At 41.1% G+C, this 25,893-nt stretch overlaps 1 protein-coding gene across 1 annotated transcript in view; it reads right to left on the minus strand.

Annotated features, from left to right (window-relative positions):
* CSMD1 (CUB and Sushi multiple domains 1) overlaps positions 1-25,893 on the minus strand; it is a 2,896,277-nt gene that overhangs the window by 297,706 nt on the left and 2,572,678 nt on the right. Inside the window, exon 49 of the mRNA XM_030195161.1 lies at positions 24,037-24,225. Coding sequence (XP_030051021.1) covers positions 24,037-24,225 — 189 coding nt within the window. The remainder of the gene's footprint in view (positions 1-24,036; positions 24,226-25,893) is intronic.

A 25,893-nucleotide genomic window follows, 5' to 3' on the forward strand; every position in this document is an offset into this window, starting at 1 on the left:
TGAGTCGAAGCTTTATAATTTTTTCGTTGACGTACTTTGCAAGATTGGTTGCAGATGGGGTGTCTGTGTTGTTAGAGGTGACCAGTGTTGTGTTTAGGAGTTTGTTTACGAGTGTGAAGAGTTTGTGTGTGTCCTTGTAATTTGGTCCTATTGTGGTTTTGTAGTGTGTTCTTTTAGTTTGGCTGATAGTGTATTTGTATTTTCTTTGTAGCTTTTTCCAGTCTTTGAGTGTGTGTTCGTCTTTTTTCTTGATCCATGCTCGTTCTAATCTTCTGACTTGTGTTTTTAATTCTTTCAGAAGTTTCCAAGATAAACAATAGTTAGTCGTGATTCTAACTTTGGTCCTGGGGAACTGAGGAACTGAGTTTGAGTCCCACTTCAGGCACAGGCAGCTCCTTGTGACTCTGGGCAAGTCACTTAACCCTCCATTGCCCCATGTAAGCCACATTGAGCCTGCCATGAGTGGGAAAGCGCGGGGTACAAATGTAACAAAAAAAAACAAAAAAAAAATTGGTAGTGCATTCCAAATCTGTGCTGCTAAACAATGGAAAAATCAGATGAAAATATAGACTTGAGATGGATACCCTTTGAACTTGGATACTGCAATAGCAAAGCATACCATGCTACTTCAGCTCTGCCCAAACTGAAAACAAAATTAGATTCAACATATAAGGGGGCACATTTCCAACAGAATATGAAAAAATATTGCACATAACTTAAACTGAATATGTGTCTCCACTGGTAACCAATGCAAGTTTACCAAAAGAGGGGTAACCCTCTCTCCTTTATGAAAAGCTAGCCCAGTGTTCAAATTAATAAATAAATTATGTATATTCAGTGGAACTATTGCTTATATATGTTTTCACAGTGATTGCACCAGTGCCCATTTGTTTAATTTAGGTGTGCTATTTGGAAGTCCTAAATTTAATGGGCAAGTTAAGGGCAACTCTATAACAGGACACCTGCATTAATGTGCCACTAACATGTGCAAATGTATAGCATATTGGATTTCTTGTGAGGAAGTGTACACTTGCACATGTAAATGGCAGCAAAAGTAACTAAGTGCTATTTGGCACAGGTGCATATAAGTGACACATGGCCAGATTCAGTAAATGGAGCTCAAAAATCGATAATATAAAAATTTGGCACTCAGTGCTATTCTATAAAGGATGCTCTGAACTGAGTGCCTTTTACAGAACAGTGTGTAGTGCCAATTCGTGCACCAAACTTTGTGTGTGAAAAACGTATACCTGCTGAAACCAGGTGTAAATCTTGGCATTCGAGTTGGGCATGCATTCCTAGTATTCTGTAACACTGTGCCCAAATTTCCAGAATTCTCCTGACCCACCCATGCCCCTCTCATGGCCAAGCCCCCTTTTGGGTTCTGCACTATGGAATTTGGGCACCCAGTGTTATAGAATAGCACACAGAAAGATGCCCAGCCAACTCCTACTTGGTGCTAAGTAACGTCAATAATTGATTGTTAGTGTACAATTATTGCTTGTCAATGGCTCATTATTTAATTATGTTGTGCGTGCATCTCAGGATCAAGCCAAAATCTGGGTAACTTTATAGAATTCAGGGGATAGCATATAAATGCAAGGGAACATTCATATGAGCAAAGCATGGGAGGGACATGGGCAGTGCTGCCACTTATGCATGCAGCTCATAGAATACTTTAAGGTACTCACACCCCTGTCACATTTAAGCACCTGAAATTATGCCAGGTCTATAACTGGTGTAACTGCAGGCATGTAAATGTAAGGCGAGCTGGAACTGGGGTATGCTAGTAGTGGCATCAGGCCACCTTACAGATTTTCCCCCTTAGTGGATAAATATCGCCACTACATGGATATTTGCCAACACCTCCTTCACTTATCCCCAAAGTCGGCCTCTTATTATTCTAGGAATACAACCTGTGCATTACAAGGACAATTCTATAAGCCTTTGCCTATATTTAGAGAGTACTTATAAGGAATCACATCTATAAAGAAAAGCAGGCATCTAGTTTCCTTTATTGACTACTAGTGTAACCAGGTATTTACACCCCTGTGCGATTATGCCTAAGCACGTATGCCAGGCATACAGCTAGTGTACATGCTTGTATAACTACCTATAAAATGCCAGCTATATAAGTTATATGTGTATTTTGTCACCACTAGAGGTTGCCCTAGTGTCTGTTCCTTGCTCCTGTTGGCTGCTCTGATAGAAATGGCTTGCCTCAAGAGAGTCCAACCTTGCTAGGCTGCCCCTGCAGAGAAAATTCTAAGCTGTTAGCAGCCTAATATAGCCCTAAGTGAGGCTTACGCCTTCAAACCCCCACCATGTAATGTTTAACATAAAGAGTTATCTTTTATTAAGGTTCTGACAAACTCTGCCGCTTTCATTCAGGGGAACAAATACAAGCAAAAAACATTAAAGACAGTAACGATCATAATGGATTCTCTATTCCTGGGGCTTTTCTATCCTGACAGAGTTTGCATCCATCACTGTGATATCTAGATATCAGCTCACCATTATCCACATATTTATTCATGCCTTCAAAGAAATGAAACAAATTGTTGAGATAAGACTTCCCTTGACTGAATCCATGCTGACTCTGTCTCATAAACCATGTGTTCCATAATTTTATTCTTTATAATAGTTTCCAATATCTTGCCCAGTACTGATATCAGGCTTACCAGTCTGTAATTTCCCAGACCAACCCTGGATCTCTTTTTAAAAAATTGGTGTTACATTGGCCACCCTCCAATCTTCAGGTACTACACATGATTTTAACAACAGGTTATAGATAACTAACAGCAGATCAGCAATTTCATGTTTGAGTTCTTTCAGTACTCTGAGGTGTATACCATCTAGTCCAGTTGATTAATCACTCTTTAACTTATCGATTTGGCTCACTACGTTTTCCAGGTTCATTGAGATTTCTTTCAGTTCCTCTGCATCGTCACCCTTGAAAACCACATCTAGTATAGGTAGATCTCTTACATTTTCTTCTATAAAAACCGAAACAAAGAATTCAATCAATCTCTCCACTATGGCCTTGTCCTCCATGAGTGCCCCTTTTGCTCTTTCATGATCTCACAGTCCCATGGATTCCCTCACAGGTTTTCTGCTTCTGATGTACCCAAAAAAAGGAGTTACTATGAGTTTTTGTCTCCGTGGCAACTTTTTCTTCATATTCTTTTTTAGCCGCCTTTGCATCTAGCTTGACAATGCTTATGTTGATTCTTATTTTCTTCATTTGGATTCCTTTTCCATTCTTTTAAGGATGCTCTTTTGGCACTAATGGCCTCTTTCACTTGAGTGGAAGGTGACCGAGGACGGTAGTAAATGGAGCTCATTCTGAGAAAAAGAACAGGCCAAGACATAGTTTCAGGACGCAGGACTGTACAATGGGGGGGGGGGGGGGTCAGTGATGGGCGGAACGGTCGGGTAGGTGAGAAAAAGGGGGAGGGGAAGCTAGGAGAGGGGTAGGAAAGGAGTGCTAGGACCAATCAGGACACTAAAAGGAAAGAACCAAGGAGGAGGGAATAATTCAAATAGGGGAAAAGGGGAGCCATTCAACGTTGTTTACAACAGGCCCTCTAGAGGGAGAGACATATACACTGAGGAAAATGGTGGCCCCTACTCTTACATAGAGCTGGGGGATCCCAAAGGTCTAGAAACAGAAGTCCATGCAGCATTGAACGGCTGGGGGGGGGGGGGGGATATGCAATAAACATCTTTGAGTTCAGGTATGCTTGTTACAGGTAGCCTGATACAGGAAACAAACACAGATGAGCCTCAGCTTGCATGGCAGGGCTCAGACATTGCAGTTGCCTCTGGCAATAACATGCTCTCTAATGTGCATGAGAATGGCCCCCCAGTAACATACATAGATGACGTGGCTCATGGGTTCACAGGTGACCAGGGGTACATAGGGCAAATACTTTAGGATAGAAAGTTATTGTATAAGTTAGAAATGACATAAAGATATAAAACTGTTAAGTTGCATTTTTGAAAGAAATTCAATGGTTTGCATGTTTATAAGAAACTCAATTTGTTGTGTTGCTGTGGCCTGACAATAAAATTTCCACTTTCGGAAGAAAAACACTGTCTCTAGACATTATAGCCAAGAAAATAAAAAGAAGTAAAAATATAAGGAAAGGATGGTATGGGTGGGGTGGGTAGGTCCAGAACTGCTGACTCCCATTATTGAGGTTGTTACCAGTTGTGTGCCACAGGGTTCGGTTCTTGAGACGGTTCTTTTTAACATTTTTGTACGTGATATTGCTGAAGAGCTGTCTGGAAAGTTTTGTCTCTTTGCGAATGATACCAAAATCTTCAATAGGGTAGACACCCTTTATGGTGTGAATAATATGAATAAAGAGAAGTTTGAGGAATGGTCTAGAATTTGGCATCTAAGATTTAATGCTAAAACATGCAGGGTCATGCATTTAGGCTGCAAAAACCTGAGAGAACGGTAATGTTTAGGGGGTAAAGACCTTTTGGGCACAAAAGAGGAGTGGACAAAAGAGGAGGACTTGGATGTGATCATATGTGATGATCTTAAGGTGGCCACAAAGGTAGAAAAGGAAACAGCACAAACTAGAAAGACACTTAGGTGCGTAGGAAAAGGAATGGCTAGTAGGAAAAAGGAGGCGATTATACCCATGTATAAGACTCTGGTGAGACCTCATTTAGAACATTATGTACAATTCTGGAGACCGCATCTTCAAAAAGATATAAATAGGATAGAGTCGGTCCAGACGGTGGCTACTAAAATGGTCAGTGGTCTTCATCATAAAGCGTATCAGGACAGATTTAAAGATCTCAACATGTATTCTTTGGAAGAAAGGCAGGAGAGGGGAGATATGATAAAGAAATTTAAATATCTATGCGTCATAAATGCTTAGGAGGTGAGTCTCTTTTAATTGAAAGGAAGCACTGTGATGAGTAGGAATAGGAATAAAGTGCAAGGGGATAGACTCGGAAGTAACCTGAGGAAATAGTTCTTTATGGAAAGGGTGGTGAATTCATGGAATGGTCTTTAGGTGGAAGTGGTAGAGACGAAAATAGCATCTGAATTCAAGAGAACGTAGGACAAGAACATCGGATCTCTAAGGTAGTGACAGGGCCGGTCTTAGGCCGAGGTGACCGAGGCGGCCGCATAGGGCCCCGCGCTTAGGGGGGCCCCGCATGGCGCCTCAGTCAGTCTCCTCCCACGGCCGGGTAAGCAACAAGCAAAGTAAGCATGGAAGGGCCGCGCCATGCTTACCGCCACTTATCTGCCCGCCCAGGCGCCCTCTTCTCCCCCCAGCCAAGGATCCTTTTTCTTTTCTTTTAAATTTACCTAACCTCCGTCGCCGGAATCCGACTGCATGGACAGCAGCGTCACTGAAAGCGCTCCTCCCCTCCCGAGTCCTCCCGAGGTCTCTAGCAGAAGCTTCCTGATTCGTTCACGAATTACAGTTCTGCCTTTCCATGCATAAGGTTGTGCTCGTCCTGTCCTTGGAATTAGTGCTGTTATGGTTTGGTAAGGTTATGAGTGTGTTTTTGCACAAGTTTGTGTATAGTGTTTTGCAGTGGAGAGATTGTGTGTCCGCACCTCTGACCCCCCCTCCCCCCGGGGGTTATGAGAATTGGAACTACTAATTGTAGTGGACTTGAACTGAATAATTTCTGGGGGGGGGGGGGGGGTTCATGATAGCATTGTGCTTATTATTTCAATCAGCTTTTCTGTAAGTTTAGCTTCATTTGTCTTTATTTGAAATTTCATAAATAAAACATTTTCTAAAAATTGAATAATATTATCAATGGGGTGGAGCTGGGTGGGGGCTTGGCTAGGGCAGGGCGGGGCTAGGATGGGCCCCAACAAATTGGTCTGCACAGGGTCCCGCACTTGCTAAGACCGGCCCTGGGTAGTGAAGAGAGTACATGACATGGATGGGCAGACTGGATAGGCCATGTGGAGGGGCACAATCGAACGGAGACGACCATCTCTAAGGGGGTCCATCTCTAAGGACATCCTGGCGAAGGGGCGGGGCAACCCGTATTATCGAAACAAGATGGACGTCCATCTTTCATTTCAAAAATATGGTCAGGGACGCCCAAATCTCAACATTTAGGTCAACCTAAGAGATGGTCGACCTAAATGTTGAGATGGTCGACCTTAGAGATGGGCGATCTCGGTTTTTGCCGATAATGGAAACCGAGGACGCCCATCTCAAAAATGACCAAATTCAAGCCATTTGGTCAAGGGAGGAGCCAGCATTCGTAGTGCCCTGGTCACCCTCACATGCCAGGACACCAACCGGGCACCCTAGGGGGCACTGCAGTGGACTTCACAAATTGCTCCCAGGTCCATAGTTCCCTTACCTTCGGTGCAGAGCCCTCCAACCCCCCCCCAAAAAAACCCACTCCCCACAACTGTACACCACTACCATAGCCCTTAGGGATGATGGGGGCACCTAGATGAGGGTACAGTGGGTTTCGGGTGGGTTTTGGAGGGCTCACATTTACCACCAAAAGTGTAACAGTTAAGGGGGGGTGGGCCTGGGTCCGCCTGCCTGAAGTGCACGGCACCCACTAAAACTGCTCCAGGGACCTGCAAACTGCTGTGATGGAGCTGGGTATGACATTTGAGGCTGGCATAGAAGCTGGCAAAAAATGTTTTAAAATGTTTTTCTTTAGGTGGGAGGGGGTTGGTGACCACTGGGGGAGTAAGGGGAGGTCATCCCTGTTTCCCTCCAGTGGTCATCTGGTCAGTTTGGGTAAATTTTTGAGGCTTGGTCATGAAAAAAATGGACCAACTAAAGTCGGCCAAATGCTCGTCAGGGACACCCTTCTTTTTTCCATTATCGGCCAAGGACGCCCATGTGTTAAGCACGCCCCCGTCCCGCCTTCAGTACACTGCCGACACGCTCCATGAACTTTGGTCATCCCTGTGATGGAAAGCTTTCGATTATACCGATTTGGGCGACCCTGAGAGAAGGACACCCATCTCCCAATTTGTATCGGAAGATAGGCGTCCTTCTCTTTCGATTATGCCCCTGATAGTCTTTATCTGCCTATCTTTTTCTATGTTACTATGCTTTTATTGTGCAACATAGCCAGTTAGGCATGGATATTCAGTCCTTAACTGGCTATGTTCAGTGATTATAGTCCGCATTAATAGCAGGCCTGTCTTTAACCACTAAAACGTTAACTGGCTAGTGCTGAATATAAGCTTAACCAGTTAACTTTTTAGCAGTTTAAAAAAAAAAACCTGGATATCCAATGTCAGTCACTGGAAACAGCCAGGCAATGAATATATGGGTTTACACTGGCATAGGACAGCAAATAGTGCTGTCGCTGGCTGAATATCAGGCCCTCATATGCTGCAGCTATGTCTTCTCATAAGAACATAAGAATTACAATACTAGGATAAGCTAAAGGTCCATCAAGCTCAGTATCCTATTTCCAACAGTGACCAATCCAGGTCACAAGTACCCGGCAAGATCCCAAAAGAGTAAAACAGATTGTATTTATTTATTTTAAAATTTCTAACCCACCTACAACTAGGCGGGTAACAAAATCAACATAACATTAATTAAAATAAAACAACTATGTAGATAGAATAATACAGTATTCCAACTGATCAGCAAACAATATCAATTCCATGCTTGTTCAAATGGGTAAGTTTTCAATAATTTAACAACTTGAACCCTACTAATACACAGTCTCATGTAACCTGGCAATTTGTTCCAAATTTGTGGTCCTACTATTGAAAAATTTGATTTCCATGTGTTGATATATTACTACTACTACTACTACTTAACATTTCTAGAGCGCTACTAGGATTACGCAGCGCTGTACAAATTAACAATTAAGGACGGTCCCTGCTCAGAAGAGCTTACAATCTAAAGGACAAAATGTCAAGTTGGGGTAGTTAAGATTTCCTGAGAAGAGGTGTAGTGATTAGGTGCCGAAGGCGACATTGAAGAGGTGGGCTTTGAGCAATGATTTGAAGATGGGTAGGGAGGGGGCCCGGCTTATGGGCTCAGGGAGTTTGTTCCAGGCATGGGGTGAGGCGAGGCAGAAAGGGCGGAGCCTGGAGTTGGAGGTGGTGGAGAAGGGTACTGAAAGGAGGGATTTGTCTTGAGAGCGGAGGTTACGGGTAAGGGCGTAAGGGGAGAAGAGGTAAGGAGGGGCTGCAGATCGAGTGCATTTGTAGGTGAGTAGGAGACGCTTGAACTGTATGCGGTATCTGATCGTGAGCCAGTGAAGTGACTTGAGGAGAGGGGTGATATGAGTATATCGGTTAAGGCGGAAGATAAGACGTGCGGCAGAGTTCTGGATTGATTTTAAGGGGGGATAGATGGCTAAGTGGGAGGCCGGTGAGGAGTAGGTTGCAGTAGTCTAGGCGAGAGGTAATGAGAGAGTGGATGAGAGTTCGGGTGGTGTGCTCAGAGAGGAAGGGGCGAATTTTGCTAATGTTATAGAGGAAGAAGCGACAGGTCTTGGCTATCTGCTGGATATGCGCAGAGAAGGAGACGGAGGAGTTGAAGATGACACCGAGGTTGCGGGCAGATGAGACGGGGACGATGAGGTTGTTGTCAACTGAGATAGAGAGTGAAGGGAGAGGGGAAGTGGGTTTGGGTGGGAAGACAATAAGTTCAGTCTTGGCCATGTTCAGTTTCAGGTGGTGGTTGGACATCCAGGCAGCAATGTCGGATAAGCAGGCTGATACTTTGTCCTGGGTTTCCGCAATGATTTCTGGTGTGGAGAGATAAAGCTGGGTGTCGTCAGCATAAAGATGATAGTGGAAACCATGAGAAGAGATCAGGGAGCCTAAGGAAGAGGTGTAGATTGAAAAAAGAAGGGGCCCAAGGACAGATCTCTGAGGAACTCCAACAGAGAGCGGGATAGGGGAGGAGGACGAACCATGAGAGTGTACTCTGAAGGTACGATGGGAGAGATAAGAGGAGAACCAGGAGAGGACAGAGCCCTGGAACCCAAAGGAGGACAGTGTGTCAAGAAGTAGGTTGTGATTGACAGTGTCAAAAGCGGCGGATAGGTCGAGGAGGATGAGGATGGAGTAGTGACCTTTGGATTTGGCGAGGAACAGGTCATTGCAGACTTTAGATAGTGCCGTTTCTGTTGAGTGTAGGGGGCGAAAGCCGGATTGAAGCGGATCGAGGATGGCATGAGAGGAGAGAAAATCAATGTAGCGGCTGTGAATGGTGCGTTCAAGTATCTTGGAGAGGAAGGGTAGGAGGGAAATGGGGCGGTAGTTGGAGAAACAGGTAGGGTCAAGTGATGGTTTTTTGAGGAGTGGTGTGACCACAGCATGCTTGAAGGTGTCCGGGATAGTTGCAGTGGAGAGGGAGAGGTTGAGGATATGACAGATGGTCGGGGTGACAGTAGAAGTGATGGTGTTAAGTAAGTTGGTGGGGATGGGGTCTGAGGAACAGGTGGTGGATTTCGAGGAGGAGAGGAGATGGGCGGTTTCCTCTTCGGTGACAGCAGGAAAAGAGGAGAAAGAGGCCTGGGTAGGTTGGTTGAGAGAGTGGGTTATAGGATGAAGAGGAGGAGAAGGTTTAGTGGTGAATTCGAGGTTGATCTTCTGGACCTTGTCACGGAAGTAGTAGGCCAGAGATTGAGGAGAGAGTGAGGGGGGGTGGGAGCGGAGGGCACTTTGAGGAGGGAGTTGAGGGTGGCGAAGAGACGGCAAGCAGGGAAAAGCTGGAGCAGGTGGGCTGGAACAAGCTGGATCAGGCGGACTGGAACAGGTTGAAGCAGATGGACTGGAGCCAGCAGGGAGAGCAGGATCGGGCGGACTGGAACAAGCTGGATCAGGCAGACTGGAACAAGCAGGAAGAAGCTGAATCAGGCAGACTGGAGCAAGCAGGGAGAACAGGATCGGGCAGACTGGAACAAGCTGGGTCAGGCGGACTGGAACAAGCAGGAAGAAGCTGGATCAGGCGGACTGCCAAGAATGCTCTGGGACACATGCCAAAAATTTCAAGTTTTCAGATGGGTAAGTTTTCAATAATTTAACAACTTGAACCCTACTAATACACAGTCTCAGGTAACCTGGCAATTTGTTCCAAATTTGTGGTCCTACTATTGAAAAATTTGATTCCCATGTGTTGGTATATTGCCAAGAATGCTTTGGGACACATGCCAAAAATTTCAAGTTTTCAGATCGCAAATATCAGGATGGCTGATACTCCTGAATCAGGTAGCAGAAGAGAGGGTCCAAAAGTACACAGGTCCAATATATAAAAGAAAAGCACAGAAGGGCCTCCAAGGTTGGAACAAAACACAAACTTTAATGAACAATACCCAACACGGGCCATGTTTTGGTGCTCCGGGCGCCTGCAGCAGGAGTCTAAAAACACAGATATAAATACAAATAAATATAAAAATAAATACAAAAATAAATATGATAGAAAACTTTAAAATAATATTGGAACAGCAAACATATGCTAATATATGTATATTTCTCTTCCTGTGTGAATCATGTAAACATAGAGATAGTTAATAAAACATAGCAAATTGACACTAACACATCCAATGAGAGAAGATAACATGCCTCCATACAGTGATTGTATAAATAAAATATAAAATAATAATATGTATACAGAAAAAACACCTGTTCATGCATATCATATGAAGATACAGTTACCAGACAGAGAAGGAACCTTCATTTAATCACCTTGACCATGAATGATGTATGAATTTTCATTATAAAGAAGTAAGCCATAACTGGTAAAAAGAATCCACAGACCACATAGTATTGAAATGTGCATATCTTACCAAAACAGTGACATCTTAAATACCAATGATCATATAGGCCACGTTCTGGTTAAACTGAAAATTTGTAAAACAGATGTATTTGCTGTTAAATATTTGTACCGTTAAACAACAAAGAGATTTATGAATGTGGCCAATAGCTACTTTATAAAACGGAAAAGCTGGAAGAGAACTTAAATTTACTACACTGTAGTTTCATCGCATGCCTCCTAGTCCTAGTATTATTTGGAAAGCGTGAACAGACGCTTCACATCCACCTGTTCCACTCCACTCATTATTTTATATACCTCTATCATGTCTCCCCTCAGCCGTCTCTTCTCCAAGCTGAAAAGCCCTAGCCTCCTTAATCTTTCTTCATAGGGAAGTCGTCCCATCCCCACTATCATTTTCGTCACCCTTCGCTGCACCTTTTCCAATTCTACTATATCTTTCTTGAGATGTGGCGACCAGAACTGAACACAATACTCAAGGTGCGGTCGCACCATGGAGTGATACAACAGCATTATAACATCCTCACACCTGTTCTCCATATCTTTCCTAATAATACCCAACATTCTATTTGCTTTCCTAGCCACAGCAGCACACTGAGCAGAAGGTTTCAGTGTATTATCAACGACGACACCCAGATCCCTTTCTTGGTCCATAACTCATAACTTGGAACCTTGCATGATGTAGCTATAATTCGGGGTTTTTTCCCCCACATGCATCACCTTGGGAGGAGTTGGGAGGAGTAAGAGGGAGATAAAAGTGTTGTCATGTATGTGCACATGGTCTTTTAGTTGCCCTAAATTTCCTCTGCCATTACATCAGAGGAGAAGAGGAGTCCCTGGTTAAGATCTGTGAAATGCTGGCTAAAGGAGAAGGAGAGTCACCGTTGGCAGAATCGGAGACTGAGCTCTGGATAAAGGTCAAGTGGACCAAATCCTTGAGCAAGAGATAAGAGCTAAGGAGAGCTTCATCTTATTGAGGAGGTCAGATACTGGGATCCAGACCTGAGCAAGGAAGGAGTGCAACTGTGACATGTTGCCATCGAAAGAGACGGGCAAGGAGAGGAACTGTATAAAATGTACATAGTTGATTTGGCATTCCTGTAAATAATTTCTCCAAAGAGAAGCTGATTTCACTTGACTGTGTTAGACTATTATCTATTTTTGAACTGACTGAGTCACCAGTTGTTGAATTAAATAAGTTTCACTTATTTTTCATATGAACTATCGGACTGTGGAGTGATTTAATCTTGGAAAGCGTCTCGGGAACCAATGGTTCTCTGGGGCCATTCTAATTAACTGCCAGCTTGCAACCCACAGGGGATTTGAATCCAAGACTGAGTTCCTGGGAGGAGGAGAAGAGGGTCTCCGAACCCCTTAACCACTTCTTTTCCCAGGAGGAGGCACAGAGCATTGTCTGAAGGAGTCTGCCCATCGAGGAGGCTTCTTGCCCGCTCAGACCCTAGACTTGGGGAACTACAGAAAAGGTGGCATTTCACATGTATTTTATAAACAATACATGTACCCAACCAAAACTATACTTGAAACATGTCTATTCATGGGTCTCACAAAAGTATGCTTTTTGTCACTACACATTTTTTTTTTACATGTGTAATCTCTGAGGTACTTTTGTAAGAGTCCTTTTACATGCTGAAAAAGCTTTAATGAGCAAAAAAACCCCCTACAAAAATACATTTTTTATCAACAGAACATATACAGATAAGCGAGTTATTTGCCAGCTGTCAGGAAACACATAGTTCACTTTAAATATTGGCCCCAATGTGGTTATATGTAACTACCCTACGCTGGACAGATTTCAGAATGGAATATCTAAGCACCAAGATCGTTTTGAAAACTTTCCTCACAATTCTGGAAGAAAATCAGTCTCATTTTTTTCACAGATGACAGATTGTTGGGAGAGTTTTATTCAATAAAATCAAGTTAAAATGTATAGTATCTATGTATTTCTTATTCCTAATAAGTTAAAAATCAGAGATAATTTAGCCAGCACACCTTCATTATTAATAACTACATTTTCTGCTCATTTCCCTCCAAAAATGAATTCCATACTGATGGGCAGTCATTAAATATGGCCTCCACCTCCAGGCATAAACAATTAGTACTACAACTCATAAATACAGATCATGACAAGCACTCAGTATTTCTAATTATTACTAGACATATGCATGCTTGCTAACAGTTACTGTACAAAGCCTGAAGCAATGAAGACATATAAAATTAGCCTAATCACTGCAAGGATGGTACAATAAAATCTTTGAACTGGGACACCCATATCTGCAGAAAATCAAGAAGAATACGAAGCAAAATTATTTTATCTCCATGAGCACAGTATAGTCATGATGAAATAATAACTCTAGCAATCCCTGGTAAATGCAGGCTGGATTTCATTGAATGCAGGGTGACTTTTATTGCATAAAGAATTCTATTATAAGCTGTGATCTGCATAAATGAGTTTGAAAACACACTCTGGGAAGATCTATGGCATCCTCTTTTTTTCTGATGGAATCATTCAAAGTAACATTGGGTCTGCCTGTGGAGCAGACCATAGAGGGATACATTTTGAAAAGGAACCTTAGCATTCAGTGTATGGCCTGAACAATAAAAATTGTATTTAAATGGTTTGGAATGCTCATGCATAAAGTTTTATGCATCTTAAAATGGCAATCAGTGCAAATACCACCACCAACAAACCTAATCAACATGTTTGTTAAAAATATCCTCACTAGTGTGGTTCTGTGTTTTACTATGCAGGTTAACGCAAAATTGCTAAGGCGTCAGTGGGTGCAGTTTTGCAACTGGAGCTAGACTGTACCACTTGGGATGATCCCCTGGATCAAGTGGGTGTTTATTTATTATTTATTAATTTTAAAAACATACACCACATAAGAAACTAAGGGGTCCTTTTACTAAGGTGCGCTGAAAAATGGCTTGTGGTAGTGCAGGCGCAGGTTTCGGGTGCACGCCAATCCATTTTTCAGCGCACCTGTAAAAAAGGCCTTTCTAAGGGTTTGCCAAAAATGGATGTGCGGCAAAATCAAAATTGCTGCGCGTCCATTTTGGGTCTGTGACCTTACCGCTAGCCATTGACCTAGCGGTAAAGACTCATGCGGTAACCTGGCAGTAATGACCTACACGCATCAAATGCCACTTGGCACGTGTATACAAATTATTTTTCGGACATGCGTGTTGGACGCACGCCAAAATTGAAATTACCGTAAGAGCCATGAGATAGCAGGGCAGTAACTCCATTTTAGCGTTTTGGGCACATGTACAGCGTTACACAGCTTACTAAAATGACCCCTAAGAGGCTTACAATAAAAACACACATAAAATAATTTACATGTAATAAAATAATCACAAACAAGATATATTACAACAGTCCTTCATCAATTTTAACATTATATTCCAATAAACACCTGCCTACAAAAAGAAACATTTTTGTAGCGCCTGAAATGGGGGTGAGAACTAATGCCGGGCTGCTGTAGTTGATATAATTAATTATTATTTATTTGATATTTGTTTAAGCTACTTCATATAAAATCAGCATTAATAATGATCAAGATGGTGCTTTGCAAAATAACTACATTCTTTATGTTTCTGGTAGAGGACTTTTAAGCTAGATTCCACCTGAAGACATTGAAAATTAAACACACCATCTGACATTCATTATATAACCTATGTTACAGACGTGTTCCAATTAAAATTGAAATTCTTAACACTGTTCTGTGTATCTACCCAAGGAGCCAAACACTTTACTAATGGGCAGAATTCCATTTCATTTCTAATTAATACATAATACTATTAAGCTGTTTAATTTCACATTAAACTCAATATAATCAGCTGTACTGATATTGGTTCAGACTTCAAGGACTTTGCATGAGAAGTATCTAATTTTAAAGAGCTGAGAGCTAAAAATGGTGCCAAACATTTCTGATGTTAATTAGTTTTCAATGATATGACATGCAAATTAGCAAAATGTTTTTGTTCTAGATGAATTCATGCAACTCTCAGCTAGAATTGAAAGACCATAATAGGTTTGTATAACCTATGTAAATAAACTAACCAAATAAAAGCAATTGAAAAAGGCCCTGTATTTATTTGTGCAGTGTGCATGTATTACATTTATGCTATTACATCAAGGAGCAATCCTAACGGCCCTGTTTACTAAGCATCGTTATAGGCGCGTTAACATTTTTAACACGCATTAACCATGTACATGTGTTAACCATGTATGTGCCTGCAATATCCCTATAGGCACCTACATGGCTAGCACGCATGCTAAATGTAGGCACGCTAAAAACACTAACGCACCTTAGTAAACAGGGCCCTAACAGTGTTATCTATATTATTTAACTGGGGGTGGAGGAGAAATAAGCTCTTAAAACACAGGAGACATACCCATAACATCATTCCCTCACTGTTTAGATTTTGTCCAGTATACATGACAATTCATTCCAGGATTTTCAAACAAAACAAGGAATGTATATGTGCCAAATGCAGTAAAGAGGTTTTCATATTTTTTGCCTAGTGGGAGGGTGGAAGCTTAGTATGTTTGGCAGATAGGTCAACAGGAAAAGGTTCTGGTGAAGCTCATCCTACTCTGAGAAGTACAATTCATTACTCAATAAGGGGTCCTTTTACAAAGGTGTGCTGAAAAATGGCCTACGGTAGTGTACATGCGTGTTTTGGATGTGCACCTGTAAAAAATGCTTTTTTAAATTTTTGCTGAAAATGGACGCGTGGCAATATCAAAATTGCCACGCGTACATTTTGGGTCTGAGACCTTATCGCCAGCCATTGACATAGCAGTAAAGTCTCAAATGATAACTGGATGGTAATGACCTGCAAGCATCAAATGTCACTTGGCGTGCATCCGATATGCGTGTCTGAAAATAAAATTGATTATTCGGACATGCATCAAAAATGAAATTACCATGCGGTAGCCGGGCGGTAACTCCATTTTGGTGCATGTTGGGCACATGTATACGCTTACGTGGCTTAGTAAAAGGGCACCTTAGTACGTCTGGCTGATAGGTCAACAGCAAAAGGTCCCAGTGAAGATCATCATACTCTAAGTACAATAGTGTATACTTCATTGATTACTCAATAAAATTGCTAATTTGAAGCCTCTTACTAAATATGAAGATATTTAAACCATATCATTCTTTTTCAGCTTTGGTGATATGTACCCCATACAAACAAATCATGTGAAAGGTAATTCTATAACTAGTTGTGTGTAGTTATGCACTTTACACACATAATTGCACCAATTACTACCACTTATGCACCCAAATGCAATACATGTAATTCTAAAAGATATAACTTAAATGCTATGGCACGTGTGAGTGGGCTATACATATGGGCAGAGTATGGACAGGCCATGGATGTGGCATCAACTTACGTTTATAACTTATAGAACACTGTAAGTTACGCATACTGCATGGCACACGTAGGCATACCAGCTTACGCTAGCCACAGACCTGGTATAAGTGGTCATGCCTAAATATAGGGATGCTAATGTCACCTTGTGCTAATATTCTGCAAGGGAATCCTGGTGCCAAGATGCCATTATAGGACTGGCACTCAGAACACAGTATTATGGGGTCCTTTTACTAAGGTGTGCTGAAAAATGGCCTGTGGTAGTGTAGGCGTGGGTTTTGGGCACGTACAGATACACTTTTCAGTGCACCTGTAAAAAATGCCTTTTTAAAATTTTTGCTGAAAATGGACATGCGGCAAAAGAAAAATTGGTGCATCCAGGGCTTTTTTTGAGGGGGTACTTGGGGGTACTGAGTACCGGCACCTTTTCCACTGTCTGCTAAACTTGACCCATGGTTCTCGTATTTTAATGAAAGATCTCAGGTTCTACATACAAAATTCTGCCTTGTCATAGATTCTATGAGTGGTTGCAGGGATCCTGGCTATTGTGGGGTGAGTCCCTCAATGATCACTCCACCCCTGAAGGGTGGACTGGCATTTGAGTACCGGCACCTTTTTTGCTAGACAAAATGCACTGTGCACATCCATTTTAGGTCTGAGACCTTACCACCAGCCATTGACTTAGCGGTAAGGTCTCTTGCGTTAACTGTGTGGTAATTGCCTATGTACATCAAGTCAGAGTTTTCTGCCCGATTTTCGCCATCCACCAGAAAATAAAATATATTTTCTGGCATGAGTAGTGGATACGCATAAAAAATGAAATTACCGCATGGGCCATGTGGTAGCCAGGTGGTAACTCCAAATCGGCACGCATTGGGCACACGTAGGCGCCTTCATGGCTTAGTGAAAGGGCTCCTAAGACACATAACTTGAAACACTAAGTTATAGAATTTCCCTCTTTGTGTATTTAGAGGTCCATTTACTAAGGCACAGTAGGCCTAACGTGGGCCTACCGTGCAGTAAAAGGGTATTACCACAGGACATGCTGAGGAATTCCACTGTAGTTTGGCCATCAGTGCGTGCTACTCCTGAGGTAATTTTCTTTTTTGTTGAAGGAGGCATGTCCGGAATGGAGAGTAGGCGTGTTCTGCACTAATTGGTTAGCCAGGTACATAAGCCCTTACTGCCTACAAAATAGGTGACAGTAGGGCTTACGTGCTAATGACAACATGCTAATGAGGAAATTAGTACATGGCCATTAATAGAAAAACTGAAAAATGGTGCCAATTTACTGCCGCGTTAAAAGTGGCTTCAGCGTGTGGGAACAACCAGGCCACTTTTCAGCACTGCTTAGTAAAAAGGCCCCATTGTTTGGTGGTGTTTTATGTTTCCTGTCCATTATATTATTGTGTATGTGCTTTCTATACACCTTCTAGAATATTTATGGTAGAGCAGATGATAATTCTTTTTAAATAAATAAATCATCAGAAAGGTCCTATCTGAAAACTCTGCTGGCTGTCGTTGTCACATAAAAGTAAAGGGACCCCTAGGGGTCACTTATACACTAGCTCACATATGCAAGGGGTACTTATTCTGACAAGAAAAATGGGAAAACATGCAGTAAAGCTTTTCCTGAGGATGCCAAATAATTCTCACTAAAAAGAATTACATTCCCCCTGTAACTTCATTAAAAGCAGAAGTTGACAGGTCTATTGCAATGCTCCTAAAAATAAGCTTCAAGTTTATTCAAAGAATTTATTATTCCACCTATCCCCGTTCAGCAGTGGGTTCAGATCCTAGGCAACCAGGTTCAATTCCCTCTGCAGCTCCGTGTGACCCTGAGCAAATCACTTAGCCCTCCATTGCCCCAGGTACAATATATAACTTAAATTGTGAGCTCATTAGGGACAGTGCAAAACTACCCGTTATAGAAATTATAAGCCACAAAGTAACCTCAGGGATCACTTGCGGTATACCAAGCACTGAAAATTTAAAAATAAATTACAAAAGTTTCTGGGCAGCTTAAATACTAATATGGAGGAAAGAAAAAGAGATAATTCAAGACATGGATACAGAGAGAGGAGGAGGGGGGAGAACTACAATGCTGAAAGAGAAAGTAAGGGGAGGAAAACATATAAGGACAGCTGTGTAGTCATACTTTGAAACCCCCAATGTCCAAACTCAAGCATAAGCCTCCTTTAAAATGAGCGTTTTTAGGTTGCTCGTGAGGATTGGAGACTGGGATGACTTAGCAACTGGTTTCAAAGTTCTGGTCCCTGAAAATCATGATGAGTAACAAAATATTAAAATTAAAAATAAGAAAAATATATTTGATACAATTAGAAGTGCATTTCCCCCCAGATTCTATATATGGCGCTCATAATTGTGCACAAAAATTGGGTGCATATTTAATTTCCACATACAATTAAAATTGAATAATGAACCAATTAGTGCTGATAACTGGGTGCTAATAATTATCAGTGCTAATTGGCAGCAATTAGAATTTACTTGTGGATCTTGCTAGATGCATTGTAAACAAATACACACATAAATTCTAGACCACAGATTTAAAAAGGGGCTATGGACAAGGGTGGGTCAAGAGTGTTCCAAGAATTTGCGCACACTGTTACAGAATATTTATTTATTTATGACACTTATATCTCACATTATCTCAAATAAGATTCAAGTTCAATGTGGCTCACAATATAACGAAGTAGAACTGACAAGGAATTCTAATTACATAGAACAACAAAATTACTAATAACAGCATAAATGAAATTCTGATTGTATAACGTTTGTAATATATAGGATAGAATGTGAGTTGTTGTTATTGCAGTTTAGTTAGTGGGTTAGTTATTTCTATGGTTAAAGGTCGTTCTTATCAAGTGAGTTTTCAATAGTTTACAAAATATGAGATAATCTAACGTTTGACGGAGTGGTTTGGGCAAAGAGTTCCATCTGGTTGTACATTGGTATGTATAATCCACATCTTACTTATACACGGGTATTTACACCAGGCTTCAGTTGTTGTAAATCCTCATGATTAAAAGTTAAGCACAGATCCCGCGCTAGTTGCTGTTCTATAAACAGAGCCCAAATTCAGAGCACTACTTAGAGAACAGTGCTTAGTGCTCATTTTTTTCTGCGCCAGTTTTTCAGCATCATATATAGAATTTGGTCCTTTGTGGGCAAGCTAATTAGTAGTATTTCAAAAAGTTCAACAGTGTAGGGATAGCTAGATAAAATAAAGGCATGAAGGAATGCCTATTGAATGCAAAAGGTGTCTAGTCCAATAAGAAAAGAAAAACACATGCCGTATTGATATTGTGTATTTCAACTCTCAAAAAAAGACAGCACAATGCTGCTCTCAGCATAGTTGCACATTCTTAGTGCAAATACTCCTGAAAGCTCAGTGCATAATACAGTTGGCCTTCTACAGCATACAGATCAATTTTATATCTATATATAAGTAAATAATAGCCTCCTGTCTCACCCAGATTCAGATAAATTTCCATTTAAAAAATGCAAAAAATAGTGCATCTTGTTTTTATGGAGTGGAAGAGTAGCCTAGTGGTTAATGCAGTGGGGGAACTGGGTTCAATTCCCACTGCAGCTCCTTATGACTATGGGCAAGTCACTCAACCCCCTATTGCCCCAAGTACAAATAAGTACCTGTATATACTATGTAAACCGCTTTGAATGTAGTTACAAAAACCACAGAAAGGCCCATTCCCTTTCCCCCTTTAAGATAAATGCACACGTGGAAAGTGTAGATACATTTCAGTAGTATAACGTATATATTCATCTGTTTGGTTAACATTTATGAGACCTATGCTTTTCTACTGAAGATGTCAAATATTTGGAATAAGCTCTCCTGCATTAAAAACAACAACATTCATTCATTCTGTCCCCACCCTGAATTGACATCTTAATGTTTGCAATTATAGAACCCTGTTTATTAAAGTGCACTAGCATTTTTACCGCATGCTAACTGTGTAGACGCCCATAGGAATATTATGGGCATCTACATGGTTAGCACGTTCTAATGCTTAGCATGACCTAAAAACACTAACGTGCCTCTAGCGTGGCTTAGTAAACAGGGCACTTAGAGAGTAACTTCAAAAATCCCCTGAAAACAAATACATAAATAAAAAAATGAAATATTATAATAACCTTTAGTGTTCCATTTTACGTGTGCTTCAAGTGCAAAATCTTTGAGAGCTATTTTTTCTTTTTCAATTGCTATTCACAGTTACTTACCATCATTCAAATCCAGAAGGATCTGACTTAAAATAATAGGAAACAGCATAAGCGCTAAGGAAGGCAAAGACAGACTTTGAATTACAGATTGCACTGGAGACAAAAACACACAGTAAAAACTTTTTTAGGTATATTAGAAGCAATAAAGCTGGTAAAAGAATCAGTTGGACTGCTACATGACCAAGGGGTAAAAGGGGCACTCAAGAAAAACATGGACACTCAGGAAAGCCATAGCAGAGACATTAAATTAATTATTTGCTTCGGTTATCACCAAGGAAGATGTGGGAGAGATACCAGAAATGATATTCAATGTTGATGAGTCAGAGAAACTGAAACAAATTTCTGTAAACCTGGAAGATGTAATAAGGCAGTTTGACAAACTGAAGAGTAGCAAATAGCCTGGACTGGGTGGTACAAAGAAAAAAAGCAGACCTTGTTGTAGAAAACAAAGTCTTTAATGAATAGTATTGATGTCCCAAGGGTTCACAAATAGATTCCCAACATGGCCATGTTTCTCCAATAGTACAGGCTGCGCCAGGGACATTAGGAACCAGTTGGTGCAAATCTAAAAACTCCATCAACACTGGTCAAAGTGTGCCCTCCTGGGTCCAGTGTTGGTGGAGTTTTTAGGTTTGCATCAACTGGTAACTAATGCCCCTCATGCAGTCTTTACTCTTGGTGAAACATAGGCATGTCGGGCATCTATTTATGAACCTTGGTAGCATCAATACTACCCATTAAAGGCTGTTCCTTTTCTTTTTTTCCACAGTAGATATTGTAGACCAATTACCTTCTTGTTTCTTTACCCCTGGACCAGATGGTATACATCCCAGAGTACTGATAGAACTGAAAAATTAACTATTGTTACTAATATGTAATTTATCTTTAACATCAAGCATGGTATCTGAAGACTGAATATAATGCCAATTTTTTTTAATAAGGGTTCCAGAAGTGATCTGGAAAATTATAGAATGGTGAGCCTGATGTCGGTGCCGGGCAAAGTGGTAGAGACTATTATAAAGAACAAAATTACATAGCATATACATAAGGATGAGTTGAGACAAAGCCAACATGGATTTAGTTAAGGGGAATCTTGCCTCACCAATCTACTACATTTCTTTGAAGGGATGAATAAACATGTGGATAACGGTAAGTCAATATTGTGTATCTGGATTTTCAAAAGGCATTTGACAAAGTACCACATGACAGACTCCTGAGGAAATCAGAAAATAATGGGATAGGAGGTAATGTCCTATTGATGATTAAAAACAGGTTAAAAGATAGAAAACAGAAAGTAGGGTTAAATGGTCAGTATTCTCAACGCAGTAGGGTTGATACTGGGATTTCCCAGGGGTCTGTGATTGGACCACAACTTTTTAACATATTTATAAATTTTCTAGAGATGGGAATAACTAGTGAGGTAATTAATTTGCTGATGATACGAAGTTATTCAAAGTTGTCAAATCCCCTTAGTTTATTTGGGAGTCACTAACTTGCCATATAAAAGTACCACAGGTCAGTGACTCTGATGGTACAGGAATAATGTAATTTGCGATAAACCTCACAAGCTGTATTATTCTCCCCCCCCCCCCCGATAATTTCTTAAAAATAAAAGCGCCCCCCCTTCCTCCTCGCCTCAAAATAACCCTGAACTCCTCTGTAGACTCTCTCTCAGCCTATCTTAAGCCATCCCGTGGTGGTCCTGCCCATGATGGGGCTTCGTTTAAAATAGTTCCCTTGTATCCCAGCAGTAGTACTACAAGACTACTGGTAAGCTTCACAGGCACCACTTTGAACTTAACACCAGCATGGGCAGTAACAATTAGGGATTGCTCCTATCCCAGAACCACTAGACCACCACAAATTCTACAAGGTAAGCCCAATGGGGCATATGGGAGGGTGGGGGTCTTTTGTGGGATCTCCTTGGGAGGGATTTTTCATTCTTGAGGGAGGGAGCTATCTTAAGGCAACAAGAAGGATGTTCATCTCCAGTCACTTAAGATGGTACCCAGGATCATCAGGCTGCAAGCTAGCAGTCCAATGTTTCTGGGCAGGAAAAATAACACCTGTTTTGAGCTGGTGTTATTTTTCCTAGAAAAATGCAGATTGTGTTGTTCACTTCAAGCAGTGTTTATGATATGCATAATGATAAGGTATATTGCATGCATTTGCATGCTGTGCACCTCATTATTATGTTTCCTGCGGGATGCATTATAGTAATAAAATGCACAATGTTGCATTTAACTAGAGTTAAATGCAAATATTGTGTGTTATTGTCTTAGCAACTACCCCTACTTAGTCTCCTAGCTTTGAATGTTAGACTCTTGACTTGGCCTCTGAAAATTTACTAGCACTGAATCCCTAAATTGATGCTCCTTGTTTGACTATGCTGCAAAAACAGAAGCATGCAAACTGCATCAACATTTAGTAAGACTAGTTCTACACACCTAAGTAGGATTCAATAAAGATCATTGTCAATGTCCGGCGAATAATTAAAAAAAGAAAGAATGCCAGAAGGAAGTGTACACATGCTTTATCGACTACAGCAAGGCCTTTGATAGAGTTGATCATACTAAATAGTGAAAAATAGGAAAATGGATGTTCCTGAACATCTTACTAATCTAATGATAAATTTTTACTCTGGGCAAGAAGCAACAGTCAAGAAAGAGCATGGCGAAGCAGATTGGTTTTCGATTGACAAAGGAATAAGGCGAGACTGTATTCTTATATCATATCTGATTTTAATTTCTATGCCAAATACATCATGAGAGAGGCTGGATTGCAAGACAATGAATGTAGATTCAAAATAGGAGGAAAGAATATCAGTAATATCCAATATTCTGAGAACACTACACTTATAATAGAAAGTAAAGAAGATTTGATGGCTCTTCTGACCAAAGTTAAAATAAAATAAAAGTGAAAGAATGGGATTGCAACTAAACTCAAGAATTCAAAAGTTATGACAACAGGTACAACCAGTTTCAGAGTTTATTAATGAAAACATAGAACATGTGGACAGTTTCTGGTTCCTGGGATCAATTATCAATTTAACCAAGGGGCCCTTTTACTAAAGTGTGGTTAAATTTTGTACTTATTCCCTGATTCTATATATGACACTCACATTTGGGTGCATTTTGTTGATGTGTGTGCAATTTAGTTGCCTAACAAGCTGTTAACTATCAATAATTGGATGCTACCAACTAATTATTGATGTTAATTGGCACACACATCTGGTTGTGCACTGTTCTATAACACTGGGCACCAAAAGGTGGCATGGCCATGGGAGAAGCATGGGCATGTCAGGGGGGTTCCAAAAACTTGCACTCAGTGTTATAGAAAAATGGGTTTCTGCGCCCGACTTGAGCACCAAAATTTACATCGGATTTCAATGCATGAGAATCCGCACTAAGCGCTATTCTATAAAGGTTGCACATCCTTTATACAATAGTGCTTAGCACCGATCTTTTCCAGCTCCCAAAGCTTTTCAGTGAGACTTTACTCATTGAAATCAGATAAATGTTAAGTTTACTACAAAGGCAGAAGGATGGACAGCCCAAGATTAACAGGAAATAAAAGTAAGAATATACATACAGACAGTATATCTCACCTTGACATAATGGAGGAGGAGAATCCCATTGAAACATGCCGTTTGCATAGTGCGTGCAAGTTGCATTGCTGTGACCAACCATTCTGTATCCTGACTTGCAATAATAATACACCTTGCTTCCAAGTGAGTTTCCTGTTTTATTCATTATTCCTCCATTTTTCAAAGAAGTGCTCAGACTACAATAAGAAGCTATAATAAGGAATAAAAATATATTATTTTAATGAGAAATAACATGGGTCCAATAATCAGCCAGTGTAGCCCAGCATTTTGATGACCGCTACCAGCATTAAACCCAGAAATGTAATGCCAGGTATAGGGAGCCAACTAACACATAGCCGGTTAAGTGTGATATTTGGCAATTAATTGACTATGAAGAACCACATGAAGATAGGACTGCATTTTATGCTGTCCTATTTATGTGGTTATCTTAACCAGTCAAGTTCTGAATATTGGTGCTTAATTGGCTAAGTGCCAATTCCATCCCCAGAACATCTCCAAAATAGTCGGTTTCAGCTTGAGTGCTCACTAGGCATTTTTAGTAACAGTCAGTATCAGGTTAAGTGCCACTGAAGATGCCCAGTTTAACCCGTTTTGAATATTGGGCCCTATGAGGGGCATAATCGAAAGGGACGCCCAAGTTTTGTTGAGGACGTCCTCGCAATACATCCCAATGGAGGGGCGGGGAAACCCATATTATCGAAACAAGATGGACGTCCATCTTTTGTTTCGATAATACGGTCAGGGATGGCGAAATCTTGAAATTTTGGTCATCCATAGAGATGGTTATCCCTAGACTCGGTCATTTCTGATTTTCGGCAATAATGGAAACCATGGACGCCCATCTCAGAAATGACCACATGCAAGCCCTTTGGTCATGGAAGGAGCCAGCATTTGAAGTGCACTGGTCCTCCTGACATGCCAGGACACCAACCGGACACCCTAAGGGGCACTGCAGTAGACTTAAAAAAATGTTCCCAGGAACATAGCTCCCTTACCTTGTCTGCTGAGCCCCCCAAACCCCCCTAAAACCCACTACCCACAACTGTACACCACTACCATAGCCCTTATGGGTGAAGGGGGCACCTAGATTTGGGCACAGTGGGTTTCTGGTGGGTTTTGGAGGGTTCGCTGTTTCCTCCACAAATGTAACAGGTAGGGAGGGGGATGGGCTTGGGTCCGCCTGCCTGAAATGCACTGCACCCACTAAAACTGCTCCAGGGACCTGCATACTGCTGTGATGGACCTGAGTATGATGTATAAAACCTTTCTTCCCTCGAGATGTATTTCGCAATTTAATGGTATTAAGACATTTAGATTACTGCAACAGAATTTACGCAGGTTGTAAAGAACAACTAACTAAGAAACTTCAGACCGCACAGAATACAGCAGCCAGACTGATCTTCGGAAAATCAAAATATGAAAGTGCCAAACCCCTTTGTGAAAAATTGCATTGGCTTCCCACAAAGGAACGTATTGCCTTCAAGGCTTGTACCCTAGTCCACAGGATTATTTACGGCGAAGTTCCTGGATACATGTTGAACCTTATAAATCTACTACCCAGAAACAGCACTTGCTTAAATTTGCATTATCCAGACAGCAATGGCCTTAGATACAAATCAATTTATGCATCCAGCTTAAATTTGACTTAAATTTGGGCTTTGCCCAAAACCGTGAAATCTATCCACAACCATCTTAACTTCAGGAAGTCACTGAAAACCAATTTGTTTAAGAAGGCCTATCCCTCTGACCCAAACTAACTTTCTACTTCCTGCGACACAGCAAAACTATTGACCGTATTGGACTTTTTTCATCACCCCCTCTTTATTTCTTTGTTACTTTTATTTATGTTTCTTATAT

Source organism: Microcaecilia unicolor, chromosome 3, assembly GCF_901765095.1.
Source record: "Microcaecilia unicolor chromosome 3, aMicUni1.1, whole genome shotgun sequence".
NCBI lineage: Eukaryota > Metazoa > Chordata > Amphibia > Gymnophiona > Siphonopidae > Microcaecilia > Microcaecilia unicolor.